Source organism: Chlorocebus sabaeus, chromosome 20 (assembly GCF_047675955.1).
Source record: "Chlorocebus sabaeus isolate Y175 chromosome 20, mChlSab1.0.hap1, whole genome shotgun sequence".
Taxonomy (NCBI): Eukaryota; Metazoa; Chordata; class Mammalia; order Primates; family Cercopithecidae; genus Chlorocebus; species Chlorocebus sabaeus.
In genome coordinates, this window is record NC_132923.1 from 125,597,579 (window position 1) to 125,612,202 (window position 14,624).

The window sequence follows — 14,624 nt, forward strand, 5'->3', positions numbered from 1 at the left end:
GCATGTTTTAGAGACTGATTGCATTCCTTGGCCCTCTTCCTCCATATTATTGAACATTATTATCGTTTTATGTGGTGTTTGTTTATATTCATCCACATGTATTATTTCATGTCTTATCACTCCGTCTTAGAGCTTACTCCTAGAACCATATTCTTTCTTCCTAGTACAAATTCCTCTTAGGAGCATTCATTGAAATAAACTGTTCTTATCTGAATAAGTCTTTATTTCACCCTCTTTTTAAATCTTCATTTAGAGATTTAAAAATTAAAATAAAAAATTTAGTTTTTAGCCAAGAGTATGATTCTAGGTTCTTCTACAGCTATAGATATGATCCCACTTTCTGACTTCTTTTTGTTGCTGTTGAGAAATCATGAATCCCTTTTACATAATATTTTTTCTGTGGCTTTACTTCTTATTGTTTTGTTAGCCTGAAGTGTTCACTATTATATATCTAGATGTGAATTTATTTTGATTATCCTGTTTGAGACTTGGAGGGCTTCCTAAATGTAAGGATTGGTATCTTTATCAGTTCCTGAGAAATTCTCATGTATTATCTTTTTTGGAATTTTGTCCTTATACCCTTCTATTTTTTTCCCTCCCCTCCCCTCCCCTCCCCTCCCGTCCCCTCCCCTCCCGTCCCCTCCCCTTCCCTCCCCTCCCCTCCCGTCCCCTCCCCTGCCCTGCCCTCCCCTCCCGTCCCCTCCCCTCCCTCACTCTGCTGCCCAGGCTGGAATGCAGTGGTACGATCTTGGCTAACTGCAGCCTCTGCCTTCCAGGTTCGAGTGATCCTCACGCCTCAGCCTCCCAAGTAGCTGGGACTACAGGCATGCACCACCATGCCGGCTAATTTTTTTTGGTTTTTTTGCATTTTTAGTAGAGACAGGGTTTTACCATGTTGCCCAGGCTGGTCTTGAACTCCTGTCCCCAAGCAATCCAGCCACCTCAGCCTCCCAAAGTGCTGGAATTACAGGTGTGAGCCACCGCGCCCAGCCTTATTCCCACTTTTTTTTTTAAGGCATTTTAAACAGACTAAATTTTCTTTTTTTTTTTTTTGAATGTACTTAGTTTTATTCATAATTGTCCCAAATTGGAATAAGCTCAGTAACTAATCAATAAGAGAATTAATCAACAATCTGTAGTATATTTATACAATAGAAAGCTCCTCAGCAATGTACAGCATGGAACTGCCAATACATGCAGCAGCATGGAGGAATCCCAAGCTTCCTGCTCAGTGTAAAAAGACTTACACAAAATAAAACATGCCATTGATTCCACTCAATATGGAATTCTTAAACAAGCAAAACTAATCCATGGTAGGAAACAAAACAAAACAAAACAGAGTAGTGGTTGCCTTTGAGAGAATAAGGTGGGGATTTACTAGAAGGGACATAAACCAACTTCCTGGGAAGATAGCATAATATTCTATATCTTGATGAGGTTTAGGTTACACATCTGCATGCATTTGTCAAAATTTGTTGAGTGGTACCCCTAAGACTGGTGCATTTCCTTGTGTGTAAATTGTACCTCAAAGGAAAAAATTGGGGCTGAAAGTAAAGATTAAAATCAAGTTATTAATATGCACAATAAACTATTTAGGGGGAAGTGTACTGATGTCTAAACAGACTAAATTTTCTATCAAATATAAATAGACTTCTATTATATATAATAGAAGTCTGATTCTGTGTATTGTTTCTGAGAAGTCATGCTTGTAACGGTCTATTTCCTCACGTGTTTTATAATTTTGAATCATATAGCATATTCAACTGGGCTTTCCCTGGAGCAGTACTAGAAAATCTGCTCTAAATTTGCATCTCTCCAGAGAGGATATGCATTTACTTCTGCCAGGTGGTCCAGGAGAACTTTAATTTCTTGGCTTAGAGCTTCCCAGGCCACACAGTTAGTGAAAATAAATCCATAAACCCATACAATAGATGCCTGAAATTATGAACTCTTAGGGGAGGCATTTTTCTGCCTAGACCCCACATCACAACTGGCAACTTTCTTTATCTCCTTTTACCAGTGGACAGATTTTTTGTTTTTTAACTCACTATTTATCTTAATATGTAGCTCTTTGAAAGTCTGGCTTTAGGTGAGAGGCTTCAGTTCTTTTTTTTTTTTTTTGAAATAGGGTCTTACTTTGTTGCCCAGGCTGGAGCGCAGTGGCATGATCTCAGCTCACTGTAACCTCACCTCTAAGGCTGAAGCAATCCTCCCACCTCAGCCTTCCAAGTAACTGGGACCACAGACATATGCCACTATGCCCAGCTAATATTTTTTTTGTACTTTTGGTAGAGAAAAGGTTTTACCATGTTGCTCAGGCTGGTCTTGAACTCCTGAGCTCGAGGAGTTCTGCCTGCCTTGGCTTCCTAAAGTGCTGGGATTATAGGCATGAGCCACTGCGCCTGGCCACTTCAGTTCTAATAATCTTATAATCATGTTTATTTTTTTTTTTTGCCTTAATTTTAGGCTTTTCATAGTGTGAGAGTTTGGGAGGAAATCTAATGCATCATATTTTCAGGAGCAAAACTGTGTTCTCTTAAAATACTCATGTTCTGAGGAAAAAAAGAATGCTTGTGGAAGGCAAAGGGAGAAGAGGCAGCTCCTCTAGCTCTCTCCTCAGCATTGAGGTGCTTGCCTGTCCATGTCCCTTGGGCAGCTACTCCTTATGAATAAGCCACCGAAGTGCTCCCTAATTGTGCCTAATAAAATGGCACCAAGGGCCAGGAAGCTTGTTTCCTCTTTCTGTCTCTCAGTTTTCTCTGACCTTCCCACCATCTCTATTGGCCTGTTTTCCTCCAGCTTAGGTTTTCTACTTTCAGGCTTTTTCTTTTCGAGATAGAATCTCACTCTGCTGCCCAGGCTGGAATGCAGTGGTGTGATCTTGGCTCACTGCAACCTCCGTCTTCTGGGTTCAAGCAGTTCTCCTGCCTCAGCCTCCCGAGTAGCTGGGATTACAGGTGCGTGCCACCATGCCCAGCTAAAGTTTGTATTTTTAGTAGAGATGGGGTTTCACCATGTTGGCCAGGCTGGTCTCCTGACCTTGTGATCTGCCCACCTCGGCCTCCCAACGTGCTGGGATTACAGGCGTGAACCACCGTGCCAGGCCTGTAATAACATATTTGTATAGGGACCACTATACATATTTATATAGGGAATCACTATAAAACTGTAGTGATTCAATTTGGGGGATGGCGGGGACCAGGAGATAGGTAGAAATGAGTCTACTGAGTCAAATGTGTGCCACGTGGTAACCAGGCTGTAATCACCTTAGAAGTCAAAGTTATCATTAGGAAATATGTTCAGACTCTTCTTTGAGCCCAATCCTGTATGTCCTATTGATCCTACCTCTTTGGGTAATGAGTACTATAAGTCCATTACTCTCTGTTTGAAATAACACTTTTTTTTTTAAGTAATGCTTTTTATTTATCCCAACTTACCTGACTTGATGTGGATAGGCGTGAAAACATATATGTTCATTTTCTAAGTTATCCTTGTTAATGGAGAGAAGCAAAGGCAGAGAGAGCTGTAAGAATTTGGAGAAGGGGGCCGGGCGCGGTGGCTCAAGCCTGTAATCCCAGCACTTTGGGAGGCCGAGACGGGTGGATCACGAGGTCAGAAGATCGAGACCATCCTGGCTAACACGGTGAAACCCCGTCTCTACTAAAACTACAAAAAAACTAGCCGGGCGAGGTGGGGGGCGCCTGTAGTCCCAGCTACTCGGGAGGCTGAGGCAGGAGAATGGCATGAACCCGGGAGGCGGAGCTTGCAGTGAGCTGAGATCCGGCCACTGCACTCCAGCCTGGGCGACAGAGCGAGACTCCGTCTCAAAAAAAAAAAAAAAAAAAAAAAAAAAAAAAAGAATTTGGAGAAGGGGTTCGGATGCGGTGGCTCATGCCTGTAATCACAGCACTTTGGGAGGGCAAGGTCAGGAGAGCAAGACCATCCTGGCTAACATGGTGAAACCCTGTCTCTACTAAACCAAAAAAAATATTAGCCGGGCATTTTTGGCGGGCGCCCGTATTCCCAGCTACTCGGGAAGCTAAGGCAGGAGAATGGCTTAAACCCAGGAGGCGGAGCTTACAGCCAAGATCACACCACTGCACTCCAGCCTGGGCAACAGAGCGAGACTCTGTCTCCAAAAAAAAAATGGGGGGAAGGGGTGTCAAATATTATTTGCTACTTATTACTGGCGTGTAATACTATCTGAAGATCATAACAAAACCTACATTTTAAAGACAAATCTTTAACCTGGAAAGTAGTTGAGATTTTCTTTACTCACACCTTCTTTATTCCCAGCTTTATTTAGTGGATGTCTTTTCTTCCTACACCTAAAAGGTGCCGACTTAAGTAGAATCCCCTCATCCTATCCCTACCCCAGTTTGCTTGTTATTTTGGCTCATAATCTCTCACAGACATAGTTAATTAATTAAGACCTAAGTAATGAGTTAATTACTGTAAATGAGCTAAATACCCATAATCAAGAGTTAGCTGTATTTAGTTTAGGAAGTGGGTGGTAATTAATTAGAGCCAAATAAGCAAAAGGTACATTTACAGTCGGTAAAAACTTTCAGGTTTATTTTTAAGTTTAGTGATTCCAGAAATCCTTCAATGATAACAGATATTCACTGAGTACTGAACAGTATTCACGTCCCTGTTCTAGTGCTTGACATGAATTATCCCGTTTAAGCCTTAGAAATCTGTGAGGTTAAGTATTATCTCCATTTTCCCATGGAAGAGCCTGGGCACAGGGAGGTTAAATGAGGGTTACAAAGACCCTGCTATGCAGTAACTGGCTCACGTGGTGTGTAAAAGCCCCTGATAATTGTTTGGAGTTCCCACCACCATCACCATTTCAGTTTGTGTCTTTTTTTTTTTTTTTTTTTTTTTTTTTTTTAAAGAGACAGGGTCTCACCCTGTCACCCTGCACTCTGAAGAGTACAGTGGCACGTGCATAGCTCACTACAGCCTTGAACTTCTGGGCTCAAGCTTTTCTCCCACCGTAACATCTATTGTAGCTAGAACTACAGGCAAGTGCCCAGCTAATTTTTTGTACTTTTTTGTAGAGACAGGATCTCGCCATGTTGCCCAGGCTGTTATTGAAATCTTGGCCTCAAGCAGTCCTCCCACCTCAGCCTCCCAAAGCACTGAGCCTCCAAACTTAGCCAAACTTGGGTCTTTGAAATATATTCTCAGTAGATGGTATAGTGTGAAAACCCATTCCATAGTTGTCTTTATTTGTTCACATGAATTTAAGGTAAGCCTGGGGGTTCAGTGTCTTTCATGATACCAACTGGTTGACCTTTTGTCCATTTCAGTTTTTGTTCCAGCAGCTGGGAATGTTGGTGTCCTTTGTGAAGAGCCACATCAGACCTTATATGGATGAAATAGTCACCCTCATGAGAGTGAGTAGAAGTTAATGCTTTGGCCTCTTCCATGTTTGGATCAAGGAAGGCTCAGAAGCAAATTTAAATGACAGACATTTTTTTCATGGATCTTTGTTGAGCTGTTACAGCCTTAGTACGGGAAATGGAACAAAGCCCACTGGATATTGAGGGGGAGGAAGGGCTGTTGCTCCAGGTTCCCAGGTATAAAACTACAAGGCACGAAGGCTGAAGAGAAATCCTGAAGTAATTGTTCTGCCAGAAATAGACTCTTGGGTTATTTGCCTCACACACAACAAAGCAATTTCACTTTAATATCACAACGGTGCTTTTCTATTCTCATGAACGCCCTCTTCGTTACTGCTCGTAAACCATGAAGGGATTGGGGGTTGGGTTTTCTTAGGGCTGTTAAATATGACCGACACGTGTTGGGCACTAAGGAACAAGGTGATGCTTTACCCTGCTACTTCCAAAACCATACATACCACCTTTTGACTGCAGTGGCACATGAGAAAAGGCTGAGGTCCCAGGATTTTATAACATGCATTAAGTAGGTGCCAGAAGACACCCCATTGGCAATATCATTTTTCCTTCTGTTCTATATAATTTAAATGTCTCCGTGAGGAAGGTTGCTTTGCAGGGACAGCATGTCCTCAAAGAGTTGGAAGATTTCTGTTCTTTCACACCAGACCTTTGTAGTTAGTTTGGAGGAAACAGCAGGACTAAAATCAAAATGGCTGGTTTCAAATGGAACTTCCCAACACCTGGGTCTCAGAACTGATAAACCTCCCTACATGTATAAATAATTAAAAGCTGCTCTATTCCCTGACTCCTACCACAGAAGCCTCTGTACAAGGAAGATTTAGGCAGAATACTAAAGAGGCCAGTGGCTCGTCTTAGTGGGAGGAGGGGCAAGGGAAGAAGCAGTGTCCTCAGGGGAGGAGGATGTAGTAATCTGTGACTTAATCCCACCAAGAAGGCTAAACAAAGATACAATATGACCATATTATGGTCATAACATGTTGATGACCAAAACACAGGGAAGTGAGGCAGGGAGCCTCACACCTGCAAAATGCAGCTTCCATTTCACCCCAGATAGAGAAGGTGCAGCAGGGGCTCTTCCTTTGACTGTTGATTCTGAGCATTTTAATGAGCTCCCCCGAGCCTGGGAAGAAAATAGTCTTTGTGAACAGTGATCCAGCTGACATCCCTCGGCATGCTGCCTCGCATCTTTGAGGTAGAGAAGCCCCTGTGAGGAACTGATGATAATGCAGCTGGGAGGTAGGTAGGCCTTCTCTAAAGAAGGCAGAGTGGGGTTCAAGTGAATGAACATCAGACAAACTCTGGAGGCTCTGAAATCTGTGGTGTTTCTTTGGCAACACTTTTAACCTAGAAAACACAGCTCTTTCAGAGAGAATACTTCTCTCCAAGTAGAGAGAAAGGAAGTTTTATCAGCATCTTCTAGTATGGTTTTTACTTTCTAAACCATTATGCTTTTTAAGATACCTTTTTAAATAAAAATACTATATCTCTCTATAAAGCCTTTTGTCTGAGGAGTTATCATTGTTTTTATGGACTTTAAACTATTTAGAGGCTCCAAGAATATTAACATTCATGTGTTGACATGATTAGTAGGGTTTCTGTTATCATTAAATCTCCTACTCCAGAACTCTTAAAGATGGTGATAGGCAGCTGTCTTTTTGAGGTGATTTGAAATAATAGCTTTTCCTGGAGTTAGAGGCTCGGACTAATTTGCTTTGCAACACTGAGGCAGGATCTGTGGCCAGTTGGCCAAGTTTTTATTTTAGTAACTTGTGTGGAAAATAACCATGTGGGTATAGAAAGGGGCTCATTTTGTGGCATTGTTCAGGCCTGATGGATAGATTTTGGGGAGGGGACAGATGTCAGATGCTATCTATTAATAGCAAAATCTGGATTTAGCAAAATCTAAATCCAGAAAAGCCGGGAAATCTTTGTAATACTGGAGTCACCCTCTGGTAGAGATCAGGTGATACCAAAGTAAGGTCCACATCCACCCTGGACCACTTCAGAGCTTTTCGAGTGACTTAGTAATGTATTCATTCTAGAATATTCCAGATGCTCTGATTGACAGATTCTGGGGATACAGAGATAGAGGTTTCTTGTCCTTAAGTAGCCTACAATCTACAGGCAGGACGGCAAAGCAAAGGAAGTCTTACAACTGCTGTCGCTATCAAAGGGAGTGCGAAGGATCCAAGTGGATCATGGAGAAGAAGAAAGCCTCCGTGGGAGAAGTGAGGCTAGAGCCAGGTCTAGAAAGACAGGGCGTAGCTGAGCAAGAAGTGGGATTCTAGGTAGAGGAAGCAGCATGAGCAAAGCCCAGAGGACTCAGGTAGCCTCCTGCATCTGGGGAAATGCAATTGAGTTTGTCCAGTATGGCTGCAACACAGGACACAAGAAGGGCCCAGCGGGAGGAGGGGAGTGAGGAGTTGATCTCGGCGCAGACCATGCTCACTACGGTTTTGCTTTTCTGGCCATCTCAATTCCTCGGTTCATATATCAGCAGAAAGGGACCTGACTCAGCTCCTCTGACTTTTCTCTCTTTGTAGGAATTCTGGGTCATGAATACCTCAATTCAGAGCACGATCATTCTTCTCATTGAGCAAATTGTGGTAGCTCTTGGGGGTGAATTTAAGCTTTACCTGCCCCAGCTGATCCCACACATGTTGCGTGTCTTCATGCATGACAACAGCCCAGGCCGCATCGTCTCTATCAAGGTGAGTAGCCTATGTCATCCTCCAGAGAGATTTTCTGCTTGCCTCTGAATCCCTGGGTGATCAGCTAAAAGCTGAGACCTCGTTCTGAGTGACAGGTTGATGCCCACTCCATAAGACAGAATCCCAAGAATACTAATACCCAATGTGTGCAGTTTACAGAATGTCTGTAATCCTCTCTTGATTATCCTTATCTCTTTCAATAGATTAATCTTGGCAAATATTTTATCCCAGACTAATTTTCTTTATTATCCAGCAACGGGTTCCTTATCAACTCAAATAAGCACAGAGAAAGCAAAGTAATATGTAAGCAAATAAAATGAGGGGGAGAAAGTGCTACCAAAAGGATATAGTTCAAGGCCATCTAATAAAGGCTTTTCCCAGTCCCCTCAGAACTTTGAATTATCCACACCACCGCCTGCTGCGTGTCCTCAGATACTTGGGACATGACTATTCATCACCATGCTTTTGCTCCCTTTTGCAGTTATTGGCTGCAATCCAGCTGTTTGGCGCCAACCTGGATGACTACCTACATTTACTGCTGCCTCCTATTGTGAAGTTGTTTGATGCCCCTGAAGCTCCACTGCCATCTCGAAAGTGAGCACCTCCCCTTTCGGATTAGCAATCATTAAGCTTTTAATGTTTTGTTGAAAATGTTTGTTTCTTAAGTTCCCAGGCCATCTTTCTATTTTTTTGTTGTTTTAACTCGCATTATTTTAGTCTAGAAATATCCCAGGTTTATGGAAATCTTAACTGTCCCTATCCCATTGGAATAAATGTTGGATCCATGTCATCCAAAATACCTTAGAAGCCATTCATTCCCATCCCTTTGGTGCTGATTGTTAAGCTCACCCTCAGTCACGTCTCTTCCTTGGAGATTGTATGTTAGCAGTTACTGTATGTTAGCGATTGTTGTAGGGCAGCGCTAGAGACTGTGGACCGCCTGACGGAGTCCCTGGATTTCACTGACTATGCCTCCCGGATCATTCACCCTATTGTTCGAACACTGGACCAGAGCCCAGAACTGCGCTCCACAGCCATGGACACGCTGTCTTCACTTGTTTTTCAACTGGGGAAGAAGGTAAGATGGGAGTCTGGACAGACAGGTGCTCTTCTGCCTTATTTGGAAAGAAGACTTTGTCTGTGAGCCACTCATACTTTGTCTGATGCCAGCCACCATCAGAGAACATGGAATTATTTGCTTTTTTTTTTTCATGTGTTCAGCAAACATTTATTGAGCAACCTATGTGAGCTAAGTGCCATTCTGGGGATAACAGGGTAAAAAGAATAAAGTCCTTGCTCTCATAGAGCTTCCATCCTAATGAAGCAAAGCAAATAAACAGTTTGTTTCTTAAGAGTGATGGGTTGAAGTGAAGAGAAGTGCTCTTTATTTAGGATAGACAGAGAAGACCTCTGATCAGTTGACACTTAAGCAGAGACCTAGATAAAATAAAGGCTCAGTTGCAAAGAATTGGGTGCAAGGAGAAGAAATAGCAAGTGCTAAGGTTGAGGCAGCAGCTTGCTCAAAGAGTTCAGGGCACAGCAGGAGAGCAGTGTGATCTCAGAGGAGCGAGCAACGGGGAAGTACTTGGAGTTAAGGTGACCGAGACAAGGCAGAATAGTAGAGACTAGATTTGTAGGCCTGTGACTCTCAAAGTATAATTCCTGGACAAGCAATATCAGTATCTCCACACCTGAGAACTTGTTAGAAATGCAGATTCTTGAGCTAGGCACAGTGACTCACACCCGTAATTCCAGCAATGTGGGATGCTGAGGCAAGAGGATTGCTTGAGATCAGGAGTTGGAGACCAGCTCCAGACTTAGCAAGACCCTGTCTCCACAAAAAAAAATTTAAAATTAGCCAGGCATAGGGACATGTGCCTGTAGTCCCAGCTACTCAGGAGGCTAAGGCAGAGGGATCGCTTGAGCCCAGGAGTTCCAGACTGCAGTGACCCCCATAATTGTGCCATTGCACTCCAGCCTGGGCAACAGCAAGACCTCATCTCACCTGATACCTGCTGAATCAGATGCTCTAACTGTGGAGCCCAGCAATCTCTGGTTTCATGAGCTGTCCAGGTGATTCTGACGCCCACTAAAATATGCAAATCACTATTGTGGGCCATTGTAAGTACTTTGGCTTTTACCCTGAGCAAGACTGGAAGTTTTTGGTGGACTTTGAACACAGGAAAAATAAGATCTGACTTAATATTTTTAAATGATAACTGTCAATGCCATGTGGGAAAATAGGCTGTGGGGGCAAGGGCAGAAGCAAAGATCTCTCAAGAGGCCACCATCATAAACCAGATGATGGGGACTTAGACTAGGATTATGGCAGGAGATGGGAAGAAGGATTCTTCTGAATATCACAGAGCTAGTCACAAACCCAGAAGAAATGGTCATAATGTAGTTGTATAATATGTTTTCCTCTACTTTTTTTCCACTCTCCAAAATGATAGTTTCTGATCTCTTCCCCCTCCTGTTTTAGTACCAAATTTTCATTCCAATGGTGAATAAAGTTCTGGTGCGACACCGAATCAATCATCAGCGCTATGATGTGCTCATCTGCAGAATTGTCAAGGTGAACTATACTTCCTTTCTGTTCTGAAGTCCCTGTTGTCTTTACTACTTGATATTCTTGTAATCTTGGCTATGGGAGTTTGTGTAGCTTTTTAGCTCTAAACTAGGGATTGGCAAACTTTTTTCCAGTTTTGTAGGCTGCGTGGTCTCTTTTGCAACTCCTCAGCTCTGCCTCTACAGCCTGCGAGCAGCCACACACGATGTGTAAACAATGAGCCTGGCTGCATTCCACTAAAACTTTATTTATGGACACCTAAATTTGATTCTCTCAATTTCTATGTGTTGCAAAATATCAGTCCTCTTTTGAATTTTTTTACCCCCAACCATTTAAAAGTATAAAAACCCTTCTTAGCTCTTGGGCTATATAAAAACAGGCAGGGGGCTGAGTGCGGTGGTTTATGCCTTGGGAGGCCAAGGCAGGTGGATCGCTTGAGCCCAGGAGTTTGAGACCAGCCTGGGCAACATGGTAAAACTCCATCTGTACAAAAGATACAAAAAATTAGCTGGTCATGATGGCGGATACCTGTGGTCCCAGCTACTGAGGAGGCTGAAGTGGGAGGATCATCTGAAGCCTCTGTGAGCTGTGATTGCACCAGTGCACTCCAGCCTGGGTGGCAGAGTGAGACCCTATCTCTCAAAGTAGATTAAAGGCTAGGCACAGTGGCTCACGCCTGTAATCCCAGAACTCAGAGACTGAGGCAGGAGGATCACCTGAGGTCAGGAGTTCGAGACCAGCCTGGCCAACATGGCGAAACCCCATCTCCATTAAAAATACAAAAATTAGCCAGGCATGATGGTGCGTACCTGTAGTCCCAACTACTCAGGAGGCTCAGGCAAGAGAATTGCTTGAACGCAGGAGGCAGAGATTGCAGTGAGCTGAGATTGTGCCACTGCACTCCAGCCTGGGAGACAGAGTCTGTCTCAAAAAAATAAATAAATAATAGGTTAGATTAGATAGGCAGGTAGGGAGTGGCATAAATAAATAAATGAATAGATAATTCTTTTTAAAAAATTTTAAAAAGCCGGGGGATGGGGGCTGTTTGCTGCCTTTACTCCAAACACTTTATCACCTTTCCCATTGCTGACAATTGTTTATCTTTGCTAGCTGCATGGTTGCTTGCTCGTACTACTAAGTCAGTGCTTGTCATTAACTAGGAGTGACTAGCAAAGACTGTCTATAGTTGGGGAGTCAGCCCATCTGTGGTTCATTTTGTCCATACGTGGGACTTTTTACTTCTTACTGAAATCCTGGCTCTACCAGGTCTGCACCTCCCAAAATATAAGGATATTTCCTAAACCAGAAGCATCTAGTAGAGTTGTAGGTGTTTCCTATAAATCTCTGGTTGCAGGGATACACACTTGCTGATGAAGAGGAGGATCCTTTGATTTACCAGCATCGAATGCTTAGGAGTGGCCAAGGGGATGCATTGGCTAGTGGACCAGTGGAAACAGGACCCATGAAGAAACTGCACGTCAGCACCATCAACCTCCAAAAGGTAAATCCATTGTTTCAGGGGACTGGGAAAGGAGAGCTCTGCTCTTCTCACTTACTCAAAACTTTCAGCTGTTTAAACCAACCAAAAACCGGCCCAGGTGTTTTTTCCAGAAATCTAGATACCATGAACTTAGATCATTTGTCTTTTTACAGGTATCTGAATTGTAGTTTTGTTTTGAATAGAGAAAAAGTAGAGAACGAAATGTCCTTTTGTGCTCCCTTGGAATATGAATGGTAGAACCTTTTGTTGCAAATACATTCTCATTTTTTACATTAAGAGAACAAAGCTAGTGAGGGCAGTGAGACTGATGAAGGCACTTTAAAACAGTGCTTTTCAAACTTCTCAAACTCATTGGGCTTACCAGTTGCTGGGAATCTTGTAAAAATGCTTATTCTGATGTTGGCAGTCTGATTTGGGGCCTGATACTCTGCATTTCTGACAAGCTGCTAGCTAATGTGATGGTGCAGGCCCATGGACCATACTTTGAGTAGTGAGGTTTTAGATCTTTCCAAGTGATTACTGAATTATCTCTGCTGGCCAAAGCCTAAGATATGATCAGCTTTTCACCATGTATGCCTCCAGCCATCCACCTAAAAACAGGCAGTTTCAAAGCATCTCTAGTGAATCAGAGCAGAATAATCATAATTACTTCACCAACTTTTAAATAAATATACCACATCGAGTATTTTCCACATTTTGCATTAGTCCTTCATGTTTCTGGTGACTGTAAGCAACTTCCAGTTTTGATTTCAGTGTTATTTTTCATCTATTAGCCAGCCCACTCCATGTGCAGCAGCAGATAGAGGTGAAGAACTGGGCAAGACTGTCCCAGATGACTTGTTCACTTCTTTTGGCAAAGCACATGAAGATTTGAACACAGTTCTTTGTGCATGTGTGCGGGCTCACGCTCAGCTTTGGAACACTGGGAGTTTATTACTGTTGTTTCAGAGTCTTTACTCACAAGAACAGCTTCAAGTGACTACTGCTAAGAAACGTTTGCTGGGTTAAGATAGAGGTGGTAAAATATTCCTGGGTCAGGAGTGATGCTGCTTTCCCTTTGGGGATTTTGTAACTACTAATCTGAGACTTTAGGAGGAAGAAAAAGATTGTCACCTGGCATTCCCAGGCAGTCATTGAGGCCACCCTGCTGACACCTCACACTGGAGGGAGGGGCCAGGCAGGAGGCCAAATGTACATTTCCACCCAGATGTTTTCATCCTGACTAGGTTCAGAATGTCCTTCCAACCAGGCAGCCGTCCACCCTGCTTTAGAGCTTTGTTCTCTCTGTTTTAGGAAATTCCTCACTAATCTAGTTTGCTTCCAGAAAGTTTTGCTTTCTACCCAGACTTGGAAAAAATAAGCATAAATCTTGCCAGATAGACAAAAGAAAGACTCTTAATTTATCTCACCTGAGAAAGTAGATCAAGTTCAAAACTCTGGACAAAATCGTCTGCAGCTGACTCTCAGATCTATTTCATTAGAAAGTAAATTGTGGGAGCTGGGCGTGGTGGTCATGCCTGTAATCCCAGTAATTTGGCAGGCCAAAATCACTTGAAGAATCACTTGGAGCAGGAGTTTGAGACCAGCCTGGGCAACATAGGAAAACACCGTCTCTGTAACAAAAATGAAAAATGAAGAAAAAATGAAAAAAATTAACTCCAACCTGGACAACAGAGTAAGACCCTGTCTCAAAAAAAAAAAAGGAATTGAAAAAAATTTAAAAATTAGCTGGGCAGAGTAGCACCTGCCTATAGTCCCAGCTACTTGGGAGACTGAGGCAGGAGGTTCACTTGAGCCCATGAGTTCCAGGGTGCAGTGAGCTATGATTGCACCACTGCACTCCAGCCGAGACGACAGAGCAAGATTCTCTTTAAAAAAAAAAAAAAAAAAAAGAGGAGGTAGGCGGCCAGGTGCAGTGGCTCATGCCTGTAATTCCAACACTTTGGGAAGCCAAGGCAGGAGGATTACTCGAGCCCAAGAGTTCAAGACCAGCTAGGGCAACATGGCAAAATCCCCCTCTACAAAAAATACAAAAATTAGCTGGGCTTGGTGGTGCATGCCTGTTGTCCCAGCTACTCAGGAGGCTAAGGTTGGGTGGATCTCTTGAGTCTGGGAGGTCAAGGCTGCAGTAAGCAGTGATCATACCACTTCATCTCTCCAGCACAGGCAACAGAGCAAGATTTTCTCACCAAAAAAAAAAAAAAAGGCAGCAGAACTCACTGTTCAGAAGTAAATTGTGCCTCCTTATAGTCGTGTAATAATAATTAGGGATTGGTATATTTATCAGTCTTAACCAACTTTCAGAGTAACAATTTGCCACCTCAGTCACCATTTTATTGGTTATGATAATATAGGATTTATGTGATACAGAAAACATAAAAACCATTTATATATACCTCTAGAACACCTTCCAGAAT

General features: G+C 42.9%; 1 protein-coding gene across 2 annotated transcripts in view; it reads left to right on the forward strand.

Annotated features, from left to right (window-relative positions):
* The window catches only part of MTOR (mechanistic target of rapamycin kinase), a 151,745-nt gene that overhangs the window by 41,749 nt on the left and 95,372 nt on the right, over positions 1-14,624 (forward strand). For both annotated transcript variants that reach the window (XR_012089784.1, XM_007980575.3), the window contains exons 20-25: positions 5,316-5,402; positions 7,970-8,137; positions 8,619-8,731; positions 9,053-9,215; positions 10,620-10,712; positions 12,061-12,207. Coding sequence is in view for 1 of the 2 variants with exons in the window: in XM_007980575.3 (XP_007978766.1) it covers positions 5,316-5,402; positions 7,970-8,137; positions 8,619-8,731; positions 9,053-9,215; positions 10,620-10,712; positions 12,061-12,207 (771 nt within the window). In the remaining variant the exon portion in view is untranslated. The remainder of the gene's footprint in view (positions 1-5,315; positions 5,403-7,969; positions 8,138-8,618; positions 8,732-9,052; positions 9,216-10,619; positions 10,713-12,060; positions 12,208-14,624) is intronic.